Source organism: Borostomias antarcticus (assembly GCF_949987555.1).
Source record: "Borostomias antarcticus genome assembly, chromosome: 33".
Classification (NCBI taxonomy): Eukaryota; Metazoa; Chordata; class Actinopteri; order Stomiiformes; family Stomiidae; genus Borostomias; species Borostomias antarcticus.
Window position 1 is genome coordinate 3,201,261 of NC_140266.1, and position 19,093 is coordinate 3,220,353.

Here is a 19,093-nt window from a genome sequence, read left to right on the forward strand (position 1 = left end):
TGTTTCTAGTCACAATTATAGCCTATACCGTGAGTTGAGATCTATAACTTGGAAAAGGCTGTGACATATATAGCCTAACCTAAGTCCATTGCGAGGGAAATGTGGGCCTATTGCATACAAACGTTCCCATATTGTAACCTGAAATATACCTAATAAAAATGTATTGTAACAAAGAATATAGTCAAACACACACGTTTATAAACAGCAATTTATTTTTCAGAATACAGTAAAGGCAATGACAGTATCTAGTAATGGGGTGTGTAGTCCTATTATCCAGCGATCTTGAAGGTGATTGGCTGATAGGTCTCACTCCTACCATGCCATTCTTTGTAGCACAACACTGTCCACGGCACGTACTATTTCCATAACGGCATCAGAAAATAGCCTATACAAAGTTTACTTTAATAATACCTTGGAGATAGTCTCATCGTTTTCCACTTGTGAACAGTGTCAAAGTGACAACCTCCTAGGCTGTGTGTTCGGTCCCACTAAATGTGTCACAAAATTCAATGAAGTCTTTTTGCATAAAATCTTCACTTTGAATCACATCGTCTTCAGAAGGAAAGTACTGCATACTCTCCTCTTGGTAGAGCTCCCCAAAAGTGAAGAATGGAAATTGCTGGCGTTTGGCCATTTGTCGGGGGAAGAACCGGGCTGGCCGAAGTGAGGACGGATCTGGACTGTCGAGAAGTGCGCCCCTTGCGTTCTCCAGCACGCCAAGATACGAGTCCATGTCCGTGAAGTCCATTTCACAGTCCGATCCACTATCAGTCCCAATGGAGTCAGAGCGCATATGCATCATCTGGTATTTTTCGTGCATTAAAAATTGGTTGGTGTTTTTGGGGGCTCTCATACCTGCCGCCCTGTTGCCTTTGACGTTGACAGGACGCAGTGATGTCGCCGTGCCCGACGGACGAGGTCTTGGTCGGTTGTTTCGGTTGAATAGGGGATGATGCCCGCTCACCCGTCGTCTTTTCCCCCAATACCCTTGCCTCCTTCCACACTTGTACCAACTGTGTTTGCTGTCCTTCCTTGAGTCATCCTTCTGCTGGTGTTTTGAGGCGGCAGGTCTATTATTGTAGACAGGCCACTGGCACATCAGGCCCTTTCCACACAAATCTTCTTCGAAAAGCATTGCTTTATTTGAAGCTCTTTACATTATCTTCTCTGCTGCAGACAACGGCGAGGGAACAAAGAATGTTCTTGTGGGGTCTCGTAGGCTATATCGTGGTTCACCACACGAATACCCCTAAAGTCTACCTTTTTACTATCCTTTGTGCTTTTTTCTTTACCACGGGCTTTAGATAGTACATAGCCTGGTGGTGTGCCTCCCCTTGCAGCTTGACTAGCCTAACAGCAGCACTAGGCTATCAGTCTCACCCTTTTCTCCTGTATTTTTACTTTGTCCTAGAACCTTATGAACTCAACTATGCCAAATATCTTGAAATATAAGGCTGTGCTTTATCTGTTTGATAGTTTGCCGTCTCTCTCTATCTTATATCTATTGAAATGTGTGTGACCAGTATGACAGTTGACGGATCACTCCCCCTACTGTGCAGTGCTCTGCATTAATATAGAGTCGGACCGTTCCACTTCTAAGTAAACAGTTGGGGGTGTTTTATATTGCAGGTTTGAAGCTGTAGATACATTTAGACATAATGCAACGGCTGAATGCTTACAGTAGGCTTAGCAAGTTCTGAACTTGATGCCCACTGAATAATCAAAATGCTGTGAAAATGATTTACTCTAAGAACAAGTTGTTCCGTTACAAATGGACCATTCCATTATATTTTGACTGTTGCTTGGCTTGCTGTGTACCTCCACGGAACGTAGAGCGTAGGCCTACTTGCAGTGAAAATTAGTTAGGACGTTATTAGGACGTTATTAGGACGTTCGGTCTTCAGGACAATGAGGGCCAATAAAGGATTTAAGACTAGGGATTTTTTTTTTCCACAAATGCAGATGCACAATACAGACTAACCCACTTTATCAATGGAGTGCCTAGCTTTTTGAAAAATTAAAATGAATAAATACATTATTATTCTGCAGGCTATATTTTTCATGACTGTCAGATCTGTCAATCTTGACGGAAAGATGGGATGACATTTAGGAGGTTGCACGTGTTGATTGTTATCACCATGTGACTTAAATGTTAATATTTATTAAATAGATTGATTACATGCTACATTGTTACATGTCTGATCTGATCCCCAACTCTGGAACTCACAAAGCTTTGAATAAAGTTTTGAGAATTGAATCAGTCAGCTGCAGACAACGAGCCGTCACAACAAAAATGGAGAAAAAGGAGTCAGCTTGCGTTTCACATCCCTGAAAACACCGGATTCAAACCCTAATCGATAAAGCTAGTTTATATCCCGGTAGAGTAGCTACCGTTTGTGCTTTCGGGAATTTCACCATCATGGAATCTGTCACTTTCGAGGATGTCATTGAAAGAAAGGTTTTCATCGTTGGATCAGAGCTTGTAGAAAATTACACTGTAAGTCATGGGGAAACCACCGTCTCTTGGGCAGGAAAGAAAGAATCTTAAATTGAATGAATCGACACGAATGTATTGCATGTAACTATCATTTTGCTAGTTATTACCAGGTTAGTCGCAGTGGATTCAGCAGCTAGCAAGTCAACGCTAGTCTTCATAGTAAAAAGCCATGGTAACGTCTAGCTAGTTAGGGTGCGTTCGTTTCTAACTGGGAGGTGGCAAATTGCGACTTGCTAGGAATGATTAAATAAAACACCGCATGAACTCGCACTTCCTCGTCGCAAATTCGGATATGTTTCTCAGCCCCCAGTTGCTCGAATGCACTAGATATAACTAGATAACTGTGATATAATGGTATATAGATATAACTAGGTAACTGTGATATAATGGTATATAGATATAACTAGATAACTGTGATATAATGGTATATAGCTCGAGTCACACAGGTCGGAGGTAGGTATTTTGCCACTTGCGACTTGCCACCTCCGACCACAAACGAATGCACCATTAATATAGCGAACCAGTAAGTGTGATTATTACATGCAAAACACATTTTGCTAGCGATAGGCTAATCCACAGTGTCATCTTGATGGTGGTACACGCTTCTCGGTAACTAATCCATAATATTCTTGTAGGTGTACATCATCGAGATCATTGATGGAGACCATAAATGGACCGTAAAGCATCGCTACAGTGACTTCCACGATTTACATGAAAAGGTGAATGATAAACTAGCTATACCTACTGTAGTTGAAGTGAGATGGTTCATTTGGGATTGGGGCCTAGCCCTCATTGTATGGATGGTCAGATGGCAATGTTATCTGTGCACAGCCAAAGTAAAATGTTGGTTGGACACATTATACACATTTACTGCACTGTACTTGGCTTGCAAGCATCAATCATGCTTTTTGTGTGTGTTTTCATCCAAGCTGACGGCTGATAAGAAAGTAGACAAACATCTACTACCACCTAAAAAGATTATTGGTAAAAATTCAAAGAGCCTGGTGGAGAAGAGACAGAAGGAGCTTGAAGTCTACCTCCAAACACTGCTGGTCAGATTCCCTATAGCTGCCCCCAAGGTCCTGTCCTGCTTTTTGCATTACAACCAATATGTAAGTTCAGGTCTTTCTTTCTTTCTTTCTTTCTTTCTTTCTTTCTTTCTTTCTTTCTTTCTTTCTTTCTTTCTTTCTTTCTTTCTTTCTCTCTCTGTCTCACACACTCCCCTTGTCTCTCTCTCTGTCTCACACACTCTCCCCTTCTCTCTCCCTCTCCCTCTCTCTCTCTCTCTCTCTCTCCCTCTCTCTCTCTCTCTCTCTCTCTCTCTCTCTCTCTCTCTCTCTCTCTCATGCACACACCATGCCCTTTGTTCTCTAAAGTGCCAAGTTACTGTTTTCCTTCTACTTAAATGGTTAAACATAGATGTGTCATTGAGGTTAAACATTAGCCCAAAACTTGTCTTGTCACCATTAATGGTTTGCAGGAAAGTCTTAACTGTCATTGTTTTTTTTCTTCTAATTTGCATATACTGTACAGTAAGAAAAACAAGGATTCTTACAAACCGTATGTGATCAAACATGCTAAGAATGTGGCACTTAGTATTCTTCTGCCACGGGACTTTAATGGGCTTTTTAGCGTGACAGACAGATGTGTCATTAGCATGGCAGATAACAACATTATTAGCCTTAATGAGATAAATAGAGGAACCATTCCTCTCCTCGGTCAAGTTAGTAATAGAATATTTAGGCATTATAAATTCTGACCAAACTTTGTGGCCTCTAGTCTTTTATTTACCTGCTCTTTTCTCCATTAAAGGAAATCAACGGAATCACAGCTGCCCTGGCAGAGGAGCTGTTTCACAAAGGTTTGTCTCTGTTAAGATACAGATAGTGTCTTTACATACTGGTACAAATGCTACTCTGTTTAAGGGACATTCATTCATCATTCATGCTTTATTTATATTCGAAATTACAATGAGTAGTTAACACTCGTGCAGAGTCGCAGAGTAATTACGTATCATTAATCATTACATTACAGTCTCATCTGACGCTTCTATCCAAAGTGACTTACAATAATTGCATTTAACGAAGGAAAAGCCAATGTACTACTACTTGTCAAACTCACAAGTACATCTCCTTTCTAAAACAAGTGACTAAGCATAATCTAGTGGTGAAGGCAAAGTGCAAGAATAGCAATCTAAAATACAATAGTTGCTTAAGAGGGAGGATCCTGGTAGATCTTCTTGAAGAGATGAGTTTTGAGCCTGTGGTGAAAGATGGGCAGCGACTCTGCTGGCCTGACATCAGTGGGCAGTTCGTTCCACCACTGCGGGGGCAGGACAGAGAAGAGCCGTGACCGCGTCGATCGACCGCAGGGGCCTCGGAGTGGAGGGGCAAACATTGGCCCCGAGGTAGCAGAGCGTAGTGGTCGGGAGGGGGTGTAGGGTTTGACCATGGCCTGGAGGTAGGAGGGGGCTGTTCCTTTCATTGCCCTGTAGGCTAGTACCAGAGTTTTAAACTGGATGGAAAATAGATAATCAACATCAAGAAACAATATTACATAAACCAGAATAAACTTAATTACATAAACAAGAATCAAGAAACAAAATAACAAATGGCTGTTGTTGGTGATGATGGATATTATGGTGATAATGTTATAGTTGTATAATCACCAAGGCAATGTCATAGTGGCTGTGCTTTGATGATGGACAGCCCTGTGGATGCTAATGGATGCTAACGTTGTACCTCAGGAGAGCAGCTGCTGGTGGCTGGGGAGGTGTACACGCTGCGGCCCCTGCAGCTCTACGCCATCACACAGCAGCTGAAGCTGGCCAAGCCCACCTGCTCCAATGGAGACGCCAAAGAGGACCTGGGACACATTCTGGACTTCACCTGCCGGCTGAAATACCTCAAGGTGAGTACCGTCTAACTCCACTGAGGTTCATTGACATTTTTGTCCTCGAGTCTTTCTAGCTCTGTCGTTTTGGCGTTCTGTAAAAGCTGGCAGTTTGTCGTGTTGTTTTCTGTCTATTCAGATAACGGGAACAAGAGGAGAGTTGGGGACCAGTAATATCCAAGAACACAGCCTTATATTTGACCTCTCTATCTTCAAAGCCCTAGTACAGATCGAGGTACTGTAGGAAGACACATACAGATCAGGAAGCCGAGTCTCGACTGAATGAATCACAAAAAGTATACTTGTACTTCTCTATTTTCTTCCTTGAACTGTGAACTTCTCTTTCCAGATAAGTGACTGCAGTTCCAAGCAGATTAATGGGCTGCCTTTTTTGAAGTCGACCTTGGCTACAATGAGCATCCACCGCTCAGCAGAAACAATGATGGTACCTACTGCCTTTGTTAGTCGTAGTTCATCTGAGGTCCTATGCTGCTGTATACATATACTGTATACTGGAGGTGGTCAAAAAAATCGATTCATATAAGAATCGGGATTCTATTCTCGACAATTATCAGTCAATTCCGAATTCCGCCCGCCATATATTTATTTTTAGATTTTACTGTTTTTACAATAATTTTGTGCTTGGGGTGTATTTCAATGTTTCCCCTACCATTACGGGAGCCCCTGTATTTAATGGGTGACTGTATTTAATGGGTTACTGTATTTAATGGATTACTGCAGTCAAATGGTAGAAATGTGATTGATAATTTTATCATAATCGAATCGTCAATAATCGATTTGAAATTGAATCGTGACCCCAAGAATCGAAATGTAATCGAATTGTGAGATCACTACCGATTCCCACCCCAATTATAAGTAATTACTCTTTCTCGAATGGCCTTAGCCTACTGTAGTGTCAGACAGAAAACTACCGTTATCATTGCTACATCCGAAGGTTCCCAGGTATTTTTCCTTTTTTGTCCTACGTGTGTGTGTGTGTGGTAACAGCTCTCACTATGTTGTGTGTCTCTTCAGGACATCCTGGTTCCAGAGGCGTTGGAGTTCCTTCAGTGGGAAGCGGAGGGAGTGGAGACAGACTGCCCAGTTACGGCCATCATCCCTGCCTGGAAGACCCTCACCACTCTGGACATGAGCCACAATCACATCGGCTCTATCGATGATTCAGTGGTGAGAAACACGTCATCCCGTTTGGCCCAAACACTTGCTTATGTTTACTACGTTGATATTATTAAAATAGTCATAGCACTGTTATCCATTTGTTGTGACTGTTATCTATTTGTTGTCTAGCTACAGACGATTAATGGAATGTATGGAATAAGTAATTGTACTTAATGGAAGGTAAGGTGTTGAGATGATCTCACTGTCACTGAAACACAGTTTTTTTCCTTAGAAATTGATACCAAAAGTTGAGTTCTTGGACCTCAGCAACAACAATCTCTCTCTAGTGGAGAACCTTCAAGTAGGTTTATTCTTATTTTATCATTTGGGATCATTCTCTCATGCATGTACTTTGCATCTGGAAAGTATTCAAGTCCCTTCACTTTTTCCACATTTTGTTATGTTCCAGCCTTATTTCAAAATTTATTAAATTATTTTCCCCTCATATTCTACACACAATACCCCATAATGACAAAGTGAAAACAGTTTTTTTGTAATTTTTTGCAACTGTATTTAAAAAAGAAATTACATGTACATAACTATTCACTCCCTATGCTATGAGTGTTTATTTTATACATTTGCAAAATTTCAAAAACCTTTTTCATTTGGCCATTCTGGGTCATTGTGTGTAGAAGTTTGGGTAAAAATGAATTCAATCCATTTTGGAATAAAAATGTAACAAGAAAATGTGAAGAGACATGAATACTTTCCGGATGCACTGTAACACATGTAAACCTAAAATTTCACTAAAAGGCATGAACAAAAAAAAACATGAGCGATGTAATCACCTATTGTGCTGATGACTTTGGTTTCAGCACCTGTACAACCTGATTCACCTGGACCTCTCCTACAATAACCTCACCGTACTGGAGGGGGTACACACCAAACTGGGGAACATCAAGACCTTGAACCTGGCAGGAAATCAACTAGAGAGTATTGTAGGACTCACTAAACTCTACTCCCTTGTGAACCTGGATCTGAGTAGCAACAAATTAGGACAGGTAACATTGTTGTTCTTGTGGTTGTTATTGGGGAAACGCTGCTTTTCGTATTGCGGGCCCTAAACTCAAGAAGTCCTTTCAGAAACCAAACAAACTCTCATCCCTTATTCCCCTACAAACACTTAAAGAATTATTAACTGATACCTTATGATACCTATGGGACTTTAGTTTGTAAATGCCATTGATGCTAGTCATTTCCTTACTGTACTTTAATAATTATTTTACCCCTGTACTTTGCCACTACTTTTGTATTTTTCGTACTCTGCTACTGTATTACTGTATTCATTGATTGTGAGCAGGGCACATCTGTAAAATACACCTGGGCTGCGTTCAAATTCAGCTAACAGAGGCGAACGTTTGTCGCAAACATGTTTTCCCCAAACGGTCACATTTGAACGGCTTTTAATGAACGTTCCAAATAGTTCGCACAAACGCAACAATGTTCCAAAATACCGTTAGGCTACAAGCCTGGGTCCGTTGTGATCCTCGTTCCGTTACTGGCGAACTACCTCTCCAGACTGTTAGCTTCTGTTAGCAGACGTTTGCAGCGAACACAAAGCTAACGGAAAATAGTTCGCTAACGTTCGCAAACGTTCGCTATGTTCGCTGAATTTGAACGCACCCCTGGTCTCAGTATGTGCTTCCCTGTCGAAGTAAAGGCTTCTATCTACCAGGATAAAGCATGCGAATAGATACGCAGATATATATTGGACATGACGAGGGAAGGATTTGATAACAATGCATCCATTATCATCATCAAATCCTTCCTTGTATACACACCTGCATATCCAGTCACATGGTCATCTGTTGTTTACTAAAAAATTAATTAAAATTCCCCCCTCCTTTTCTCTAAGCTGGGGGAGATCAAGAACATTGCAACCCTCCCATGTTTGGAGAAGCTCAGCCTGAACAACAACCCCATGTGTATCATCCCAGACTACAGGACCAAGGTTCTGGCCCAGTTCTGGGACCGGGCCTCAGAGGTACAGTACAACCCACTGTGGGTCTGGGCTTGGTTACCCTGCAGTCCAGCACCAGAACAACTGATTCAGCCGAGGAAAGGCTTGTTGATAAGTCGTTCCAGGCAGGCTGGTTATGGCTGGGGGTCCTTAGGACCTGGTTAAACCAGAACTCTTTAAGGGCACTTTAACACCTCAAGGTCTAGACCAGGGGTCTCACACTCACGGCCCGTGGGCCCATTTGCGGCCCGGCACACCCCTCCATCCGGCCCGCGACATGATGTCAGAAATATAATGTAATCCGGCCCGCAAAATTAAACTTAAAGTTTAACTTCTTGTAAACGGTGCCGGCAGGCAGGCCTACAATGCGAAATTCAAGTCGCTCGTGGGGCGAAATTCTGTTATTGTGCGCAGCGCGCAAGGTGAACGATGCAGTCACAGGTGCAATCAATCCGCACGCGACTATGAACTATGAACGGAATACAGCTAGCCACCGAGAGGCTGTTTTCATGGTTAACTAACGTTAGAAACACAGACAGTTTCAAGAAAGATGGATATTGCAGTATTTTTTGTAGAGTTCAATGGAAATGCTACCTGCCTGATATGCAAGAACAAAGTCGCCGTTCTGAAGGAATATAATGTCAAGAGCTATTCTAAACATGGAGAACAGTGTCATAGGGAGACGAGAGGAAAAAACGAGCCACACAGCTGAGAGGGCATGTATTCAAGTGTCTGGTAAGAAATGGAAACAAACTTGAACTTTAATAAATGCAAGTAGCTACAGGTCCAGGGCAGGCTTACAGTAGTGATGCATCTTGCAGCTAAAACAGAATAGTAGGAAGTACAAATGTAGGCTATTCAAGATCAAATAAAAGTAAGGAAAAAAGATTTGCAGCACTAACTGTTAAAATATGTTAAAATGAATGGAAACCGGTTTGAATTTGTATGATAAATGTTAGTTATGGAATAGTCTTGCAACATTTAGAGACTGAGTTGTGAGTCTAGTTATGGAAACCAGATCCCGTTTGGCGCTTTCACATTTGTTATATTTTTATTGATTAGTTCCATAACTTTTACTTTCACACCAGCGGACCAAAGGATTTTTGTTGGCAGACCTACATTATATCGTCATCGCTTGCATGGGGGTGCGTCTCCCTATACTTGACACCGATTGGTTTGTGGATGCACGCTGTTTGATCCGAAAGTGCGAACCTTCGATTTCACATGAGGCAGCAGCGAACCTCGGTTCGAGCCGAGACCGCCTCTTGAGTTCGGACCAAAGGCCGAGTCTTTGACCCGCCCACCGTGGTCCGGGAGGTTTCACACCTGTCAATTCGGTTCGGATCAAACTGGAAAGTCTGAAAGTCCGGACTAGACAACGTAGGTGTGAAAGGGTCCTAAGATGACACTGGAACATCTGTGTAGGAATATAAAAAAGCCTCAGTCGGTAGGCATGTGATGGACGATGTTGTTCTCCCTGTGCACGTAGGTATGCTTGGACTGCATTGCAACAACAGAGAAAGAGCTGGACACTGTGGAGGTACTGAAAGCCATTCAGAAAGCCAAGGAGGCCAAGGACAGAATGGCAAACAATGAAAAGAAGGTAACGTGCTCTTAAACACATGTTTAAATGTCACTTTTGATTTGCTTGAATCTGACAACCTCTTCAACCTAACAAACTGCTGTTCTGTTGCTTAACAGATTAGTATGAAATCAAAACACAACTGTACTCTATCTTGATGATTAGTGACCTCACTAACAACATAGGTGCTGGGTCATTCCCTGATGCAAAACAATCCTAAAACAAGGCTGGTTTGGGCTAAACATTCTTTAAATAGTAAACCATATTAACTATCAGTTGTAAGGCCATTCCTTGCTTGTCGAGCCCTGTATAGGCACGGGGAACCAGGTATTTTGATGTGGCACCGAGCCATTTGTTGTCCTTTTAACCGTCTGATTTCTAGTACCACCTTGTGGCTATTTGCAGAGGGTTTTTTTGTTCATTATGTCTGAGACTAGAGATCCTAGAAGGCTTTAGCCATATGTGTCAAGATGACACTATGACACATGCGTTAATACTGCACAGCTGTACCAGATGCTGTCAAAATCTAACAGGAAGTGGGTACCTGTGGCTTTGTGGGGCGCGCAGCAGTGTGCTCCAGAGTACCGTGCTTTAAAGCAGCACCTTGGTGATCTCTCTCGTCAGACCAGTGAGGAGCCCAAGCCTTCGGCTGGCGTGTCCCACCCGTCTTCCTCCTCCTCCTCCTCCTCCTCCTGCTCTCTCTCCGCCGCGCCCTCCTCTCCCTCGCTCGCCCACACAGCCAGCTCCAGCCAAGGTAATCATGTATGTATCAGGCTGCTGGGAGGGGGGGGGGGGTTGCCGGGGCACATCTCCGCTGCTTTTGCCCGCGCTGCTGCATGAATACTCACCCACTGACTACGTTTACATGGACAGCATGTTCCCACCTCAACCCGATTGAGACAATACTCAAATGCTGTTTACAATACTTCCGGGTAAACAGCATTTTCTGATTACCTTACCAAGAATAAGGTCATCGTCGGTGTAAGCAATAATCAAATTAAGACCGGTGTATTCTGATCTTGGTTGTATTATTGAAGTGAAGGGTGTGCGTCGTGACTATGCTCTTTAACATGCGGACAGGAATACGAACGGAAGCAACTAACACCTTAATCGAAATCAGAATCCGCTTATTGGCCAGGTAATTTACACATACTACGAATTTGCTTTGGTCAATCGTGCATAACACTGATGGAGACAATTGACCAAAGCAAATTCCTAGTATATGAAATATTGTCTTATCCAATAATCGGATTATTGCAGTCCATGTAAACGCTGTCGCTCACTCGCTCACTCGCTCACTCACTCACTCACTCACTCACTCACTCACTCACTCGCTCGCCCCCGTTGGGCTTTCTGTCTGCCTCTCTCCCCCGTGCCCGACTGTCAGGCCCACTCATCCAAGTGTGCGGAATGGAATGACGACAGGACGGAAAAAACATCTAGCCTACATTTTAGGACAGTGCCGCTTTGTGTGCACTAACCAGTCAGCTTTAGCTGGTATTGTGTTGAGTTTCTAACACTGCTCCCACTAATGCACCGCCACTGTGATATAATAACGCCCAATCAGAAGCTCAGTCTCACAATCAATCTCAATTCCATAGCACTGTTATGAAATGAATCTCAATTCTATAGGACTCTTATGAAATGAATCTCAATTCCATCGTACTCTTATTAAATGTGGTTGTATCATAAATTACACTTTTCAGATCACAATGTTCCCCCTTTTTGTTTCAGAACTAGAATGTAAAGAAGAAGCCTTTGTTACCCAAAATAAATTTACTCCTGTGGATTATGCTTCCCAGCTATGCTATAATGTACCCAATTTGTCTTGTGAGGAAAACATGCAGGTAATAAAGTCTTATCTGTACTAAGTTACATTTTGTGAGTATTTTACAGTGCAGTCACAGTGATAAGATATGTTTTGTGACCAGCATGACAGGAATTTTATTTCATTTTTGATGTTGGATGACGTCGGCCGGCCCAACAGCTTCTGTACTCTTTCAGGTTCAGAGCCAGCAGTCTGAGCCCTGCGTGTCGTGTGAAATTCCCAGCAACCAGCAGAACAAGTTTGGGAGCAGCAGGTTGGTTGCTGCTTTATATAAACAACACCGCTTTTGCTATAAACAACATTCCCTACCTTTTTATAAGCAGAGGCGCATACCTTCTAGAATTTCTCAACTTTCCCATTCTGCTATTCACATTTCGTGGCAATGAAACAAAATGGAGTCCAGTTTACAGACTCGCCTGCAGGGGGCGCTAGTTCCCCTCCGGTTTGGCTCTTGTTCTGATATTCATTCTGTCATGGGCTGCGTTCCGAATAGCATACTTCTACTTCTTACTACCAGTACCTACTACAGCTGCCCTTAGAAAGTATGTACTTTGCAAGCAGTAGGCATCCAATTGGGACATACTACCTTGTCATAACATTGCGCCTTGAAATGTGCCCACATCCGTCGCTGTCCATAATGCAACATTCGTCTACAGCTGTCACGACTCGCACATGTGACGCAAATTTCCGCTGCGCACAGGATTGTGGGTCAGAATAGCCAGAAAAGCCTGCTGGCTTGCATACTGCAAAAAACGACCGGATGTAGTAGGACATCCTGGTATTTTTGCCATACTGCACGTGGCATACTATGTATTGGGACATACTACATCCTGTTTTGGCACGCAGCCATGGTCTTTTACATGGATCTGACTAGTAGTGTGTTGCCCAACCACTCCCCCCCCCCCCCTTCCCCTCCCTCCCCCTCCCCCCCCCCCCTCCACAGCTGCTGCTGCTGTGCAGAGGACAGAGACCTGTCCGCCACCTGTAACATCACACCAGTCCTCTCCCTCCGCCTGCAGTCCTACACCCACCACAACCAGGACTACGTCGCCCAGCTGTCCGCCCGCATCGGCGCCGCGCTGCGGGAGAGGGAGAGGGAGCAGGGGGGGTCCGAGCGGAGAGAAGCCCTCCCTGCCGCCGAGGCGACCGAGCCGGGCGGCGGCGGCCCCCCCAGCTCCGGGGACGGCTACTTTGAGATGGGGCTGGACGAAACGGAGGACGCCTCCGGGCCTCCGCCGGGGGAAGAGACACGAGACGGCGTCGCCGAGGCGGTCCGCGTCACCCGGGTGACGTGGTGCCACTGCGTCAGGGTGGGCGCGGCCGTGGAGCAGTGTTCGGCCTGCGTGGTTCTGACGGACAGGCTGCTGGTGCTGCTGCAGGCCACGGCTGACGAGCTAACGCAGGGCCTCGCCGACGGTCTGAAGACGGACTTCCTGGTCCCGTATTCAGACGTCGAGGCGGCGCAGTTCGACATACCGGACGCCTGTCTCACCCTGAGGGTGAAGACCAGCGACACGCGGTGGCACCTCTTCTCCGACTCCCAAAGTTTGAAGGAGACGCACGCCGACATCCGCGCGTTCTCGCGGCTCTCGTCGGACCCGCCCGCGACCCCGCAGCGGTTCCTGCGTCGGCTGCTGAACTCCTGGGAGTTCGAGGAGAGCGACTGCGTACACGGGGGCTACGCCGCCCATCTGTTGGCCCCAGAGACGTTGGCCCCCAGCGGGCAGCAGACCGGCCCCGACCCCCCTCTCCGGGACCGGGGACCCGAGAACCCCTTACTCTCGGACATCCTCTCCCACCTCGCTCCAGCCCAGGCGGGGAAGGACCTCAGCAGCGTCCCCTGCGTCCTCTTCCTGACCCAGCGTCACCTCTGTGTGCTGAAGGTGGACTTCGCGGCCCTCGCAGCCGGGGAGGGCGGTCCGGAGGGGGCTCCGGGGGCCCCGGGGGCCCATCGGTCCTCCTGCAGCAGGCTGACCCGCGTGCCGCTGGCCTCGGTCCTGCTCAACCCCAGACTCACCCCCCAGCAGGGCTGCTCCGCCGGCTGCTCCCGGCCAGGGCACCACTTCAGGGACGGCCACGCGCTGGAGCTCCTAGCGGGCCCCGAGGCGTTCACCGCCATATTCCCGCTCGCCCAGCACAAGTTCCTGTTCCAGAGGCAGCTCGTCCAGCTTCGCTCCGCCCTGAGGGATGTCAAGACCGTGGCCTTCCTGCAGACCAAACACTGCCAGCGTCCCGGCAGCCGATACCTTACCTCCACCCCTCAGAGGGCGTCCCTGAACAGGTAGTGAGGAATTGTGGGGAAAAAAGGCCGTTCTAAGGTCTCTTAACGCTAACCTGTTATAACGGTTTCAGTTCAACTCTTTTTGTATGTGCCTGTCTGTCTATCAGTGTCCCCCAGGGTGTCCAGAAGCCCCATCTGACCCTCTCCCTGGTCTATCCCAACGACCCTTTGGTCCAGAAGCTGTCGGAGGAGAACCAGTGTCCCTCCCACCTGACGTTGTCCCCAGCCCTACACCTCCTCTCTGGACTCAGGGGCCAGGAGCTACTAGAGTTCTTTCACAACAACATAGCAGAGGTACTAATCCACACACACACACACACACGCGCAACATATTGTTTAACTTTCAAACAAATCATCAAGCACTGCTGTGGAGTGGAAACCACTGGACATCTGTATCTGACTGGTATGACTGTAATGGTGCATTCGTTTGTGGTCGGAGGTGGCAAGTCGCAAGTGGCAAAATACCTACCTCCGACCTGTGTGCATTCGAGCTATATACCATTATATCACAGTTACCTAGTTATATCTATATACCATTATATCACAGTTACCTAGTTATATCTAGTGCATTGGAGCAACTGGGGGCTGAGAAACATATCCGAATTTGCGACGAGGAAGTGCGAGTTCATGCGGCGTTTTATTTAATAATTCCTAGTAGCAAGTCGCACCTCCCAGTTATAAACGAACGCACCATAATATATCTGTAAAACTGACTTCCTGGTTGTCTGAGCAGGAAGGCTCAGTGAGACCACAGTTGTTTTCCAGACTGTAACAGACTGTTTGATCTGCAGGTTGAGAATGAGGAGCTGAAACACATCCTGTGGTCGTCTGTCGTGTTCTATAAAACCCCAGACGCCGAAGTGGCTTCCTGTATCATGCTGTCAACAAAAGCTCTCTACTTCCTCCTCGACGACTCTGCGGCCGCTCTCTCGGCTCAACCATGTAAGAAACTCTGCTCTCATTGGTTGATGTTTTCTGGAGATGAATCATACAGTCCTGCCTTCCCAAATCAAATGAGAGCCAGTCTGGTGATGACCACAAGGCTGCCAACTTTACGATTTATAAATGCCCCCAGACATTTACGATCGAGCCCACCCTCTGTATCTCACTCCGAATTCTTTCCGTCTCTCACTCTACGATGTGTCCGAATTAAAGAGTTGTAAATGTGTTCAGTTTTCCCTCCAGCGGTGTGGGACTGGAGCCTTTGCGAGCCCAGAGACCCAGACCTCATCATGTCCTACTGCCTGGCCATGAAACTGAACCACCTGCAGAGTGTCAACGTCGGGCTGTTCGACCAATACTTCCGGGTCGTGGGTGAGGAGAACTACCGACTAGGGCTGCTCGATTATGGCAAAAATCATAATCACGATTATTTTGATTGATATTGAGATCACGATTATTTAACACGATTATTCATTGATTTTTTTTTTTTAATCAAAAGTTTTGACATTTTCTTAACAAATCAAATTATACATTGACTTTGATAACAATTAATTTATTAAAGGTTGACAGTGGCTTTTCTTTTTAACAATGTTCTTTGGATTAGATACATGTCTCCCATGGGAGACGAATAGTGAAAAATAGTGCTAAATCGTTTTATGGCGATTATTTTGTTTTAATGATCGTTGACGGCCCAAATCTTAATCTAGATTAAAATCCGATTAATCGAGCAGCCCTACTACCGACAGTATTTTCCTGTTTATTTAGACAGCGGGGGATTGAATTAGGGATAGGTGGGGACTGAACCCCAGGCTCCTATGGGCTCGCTCCTTCTATAGATTTCCTAAATACTTTTTGCTTGTGCTCTTCTCCACTCTTTTCTTTTTCTTTTCTTCAAATCGTGGTCTGGACTTTGCAGGCCCGTCAGCAGACCACATCCTGTGCTGTCTGACCAGAGACAGCTACGGCACCCATCGCTTCCTCCAGCAGCTAATGACCGTCCTGTCTCTGCTAGAGAAAGAGCCCTCCCCCGAACCCTCAGATCAAGACTTCTACACACAGTTTGGGAACAAAACTACTGGTACCTCTAAAATTGTATTCTTAATTGACCTGCCAGGTTAAATAAAGGCTGAAAAATATATGTACCGGTATATGTTGTTTTTTTTCTTTTTTTTCTTTGGGTGAAGTCATTTTCATGGATTTGTCATTTCTCGCCACCTGCAGGTAAGATGGAGAACTACGAGCTGGTCCACTCCAGCAGGGTGAAGTTTGTTTATCCCAGCGAGGAGGAGATAGGCGACCTCACCTTCATCGTGGCCGAGAGGAAGAGTCCGGCTGGCACGCTGTGCTCCTCCAACATCATGCTCTACGTGCTGGTGTTCCAGGTCCAGACCGGCAGAACCGGCCCCGCCTCCCCCCTCGCCCCGGGCCCGCGCCAGAATCACCCGCCTCTCCTCCAGCCCAAAACCCTCATCCTCACCAGCACCGACGTCTTCCTGCTGGATGAGGACTACATCAGCTACCCGCTGCCAGACTTCGCCAAGGAACCACCGTCCAGGGACAAGTACCAGCTGACCGACGCCCGGCGGATCCGTGACCTGGACCGGGTCCTGATGGGCTACCAGACGTACCCGCAGGCTCTGACGCTGGTGTTCGACGACGTGCCCGGGCCCGACCTGCTCTGTCACCTGACCATGGACCACTTCGGCGGGGAGGGGCCAGGGGGCGGGGCAGTGGGCGGGGCGGAGAGCGAGGTCCAGTGGTGTATCTACGTTCCCGGGGCGGACAGCAGAGAGAGGCTCATCTGTCTCCTGGCACGCCAGTGGGAAGCGCTCTGTAGCAGGGAGCTCCCCGTGGAACTGACCGGTTGATTGGTCAGTCAGCCGAACAAGGGACCCGAAAGCACATTAGGGACAGGAAGATCCAGAATGTTCCCCCAAAGAGTCCTCTCCTCACAGACACCGATCATTTGATATATATTTCTTATTATTTCTATACAGTGCATCCTGGGAATTTGTACAAAGAATAGTCCACACGAGTTTGATATTTATTTATCTATGGCTTCTTCTTCCATAGTTTTGTCTCCTTGGCTACCTATCAAAACGATGCTGCTTTACACAGTCTGCTTCATGTGAATGAGCATGTCTTCTGTTTATGACAATGATGTTGAATTTCTACGACACAGTATTATGGTATTAATACTATAATTTGAATTGAATTGTATTATTCTGGACAAAAGGATGGTTGTATCTCAAACCATTGTTTTTTTATCGATCAAGGTTATTCCGCGTGTTTTTAAAAGTATTATTGTATTTTTAATTTCATACCTTTTGCACGCTTGTTTTCAGTTCATCTGTACAAGTCTGTTTTTTAAGTTTCAACCAATGGGAAAGCAACCACTCTTAAGTCGTTTACATAATGATACAGCTCATACTGTTCAGGTCAATGCCTCATCACTTTGCGTATTCATTTATATTACAGGAATTGAACATGCACTTTATATGGGCAAGAACATTGGTTCACGTAAGAAAAAAAGTTTTGGTCAGCAGAAGTTAATTGTCCTTTGTCTTCTTGCTTGGTAGACAGTCAGCATTATTTTATCCTGTTTCTTCGAGGGATGAGAGGAAGTGTCATTGTTACGAAACACCGTGGTTTCCTGTCAGGTCCTGAAGGGTAATGTAATATATCCTTGCACAGAATATTTTGCTGCTTCTGTTTTATATTACTATAACAATACATTAATAAATGTGTTCGAACAAATGCGTTCAAATATTGTGGAAACTTTTCTGAAATTCTGTATTACTTAAAAAACCTTGGAATGTGTTTTTGATGGGTAGTTAAAACAGGAAGCGACAAACGGGCTCAGAGCGATGTATTGTCGGAGCTGACCTTCTCTCTTCCTGTTATGTTGGCCAGACTGTGCTGCTAGTGAACCTCTGCCCTGCTTTGCTCAGGAGCATCTGACCCACTATCACAGACTGCTATTACCTGACCTTCAGTACTCATATGCTGGATTCACATTATCTCTTCTTGTCCTGAATTGTTCACTTATTCGCACATGGGGTCCAAATGTACTTCAGTGGGGTTTTTAAGTGGTGTGTTTCAGAGATTGTAGCGTTTAGAAAGGGTAAACAAATGAATAAGATAAAATGATCACAAGTAGACTTCAACCCAGCTCCCTGGGAACATTTATAGTATCCAAACCTTAGCCTCCATGAATTGAAAAAGGAACAGATTGGCGTGTAAATGATGGCGGAACTCCCTCTGGCTCTGTTTACAGTGAAGGGGAGGGAGGGAGGGAGGGAGGGAACAAGTTGTGCATTCAGCCGAGGAGGGTAGAGAACTGGAATTCAACTATCTCCTCTCTCCAGTGCTCTTTCCTTCCCCTGTAGCAGGAAGAAAGCAAATGTGACATTGATTCTTTCCCTGGAGATTGTGAAGGAAGGTATAAGATACTGTAGGTAAACAGCCAGAGATTGTTTCTGTAAGGGCAGTGATGGAGATGGGAGATATGGTACAGTATGATACCATATGTGCTATACTGTTTATCTAGTCATATATCTATAATTTCAAAAGTGCGTGATGCTCAAGTCCCAAAGTGCTGGTCTTTCCAGCACCAGCAGGGCTAGCTGGCTCCCGCCAGGGTCCGCCGGCCCACATCTATCTCTCTGCTGTCGCCTACATCAGCAGCATGCTGTCCTGGAGGCGTGTGGAGCTCTCGGCTATGCACTTCACTTGTGTTCCTCATTGCTGAGTTTAAAGTTTGTCAGCTCGGCACTACTGGACGCTGCTTGTCTGCTACGGGGCGTCCATGTCCACACCAGGGTCTTCAGAGAAGAGGCCAGAGGATGTTTCTGTTTCACTTTTATGCTGAACAATTCAGTAGTGTCCAACTGGCAATGTCTTCATTGGACCTTCAGTACATGTATCTTATT

At 45.5% G+C, this 19,093-nt stretch overlaps 2 protein-coding genes across 2 annotated transcripts; one reads left to right on the forward strand and one right to left on the reverse strand.

Annotated features, from left to right (window-relative positions):
• Positions 1–237: 237 nt before the first annotated feature.
• Positions 238–1,531, reverse strand: LOC311327496 (uncharacterized protein). The gene has a single exon (XM_084460554.1). The coding sequence runs from the start codon at positions 1,133–1,135 to the stop codon at positions 467–469; it is 669 nt and encodes a 222-aa protein (XP_084316680.1). The 5' UTR covers positions 1,136–1,531; the 3' UTR covers positions 238–466.
• An 847-nt stretch (positions 1,532–2,378) lies between these two features.
• On the forward strand, positions 2,379–17,810 carry nisch (nischarin). The gene is made up of 21 exons (XM_084460717.1): positions 2,379–2,497; positions 3,133–3,216; positions 3,427–3,609; positions 4,310–4,358; positions 5,244–5,407; positions 5,529–5,624; positions 5,739–5,834; positions 6,425–6,577; positions 6,801–6,869; positions 7,384–7,569; positions 8,424–8,552; positions 10,018–10,131; positions 10,735–10,864; positions 11,845–11,957; positions 12,115–12,191; positions 12,882–14,219; positions 14,327–14,513; positions 15,011–15,161; positions 15,405–15,533; positions 16,078–16,239; positions 16,383–17,810. The coding sequence occupies exons 1-21, from the start codon at positions 2,420–2,422 to the stop codon at positions 17,027–17,029; spliced, it is 4,335 nt and encodes a 1,444-aa protein (XP_084316843.1). The 5' UTR covers positions 2,379–2,419; the 3' UTR covers positions 17,030–17,810.
• The last annotated feature ends 1,283 nt before the right edge of the window (positions 17,811–19,093 follow it).

What these genes read in the sequence shown, in the direction of transcription:
- LOC311327496 (XM_084460554.1), bottom strand. Translation starts at nt 1,135, where the DNA reads ATGCTTTTCGAAGAAGATTTGTGTGGAAAGGGCCTGATGTGCCAGTGG.
- nisch (XM_084460717.1), top strand. Translation starts at nt 2,420, where the DNA reads ATGGAATCTGTCACTTTCGAGGATGTCATTGAAAGAAAGGTTTTCATC. An exon ending in AAGCCCTAGTACAGATCGAG is followed by an intron (nt 5,625 to 5,738) that starts GTACTGTAGGAA and finishes TTCTCTTTCCAG; the next exon opens with ATAAGTGACTGCAGTTCCAA. An exon ending in TCTGGGACCGGGCCTCAGAG is followed by an intron (nt 8,553 to 10,017) that starts GTACAGTACAAC and finishes CTGTGCACGTAG; the next exon opens with GTATGCTTGGACTGCATTGC.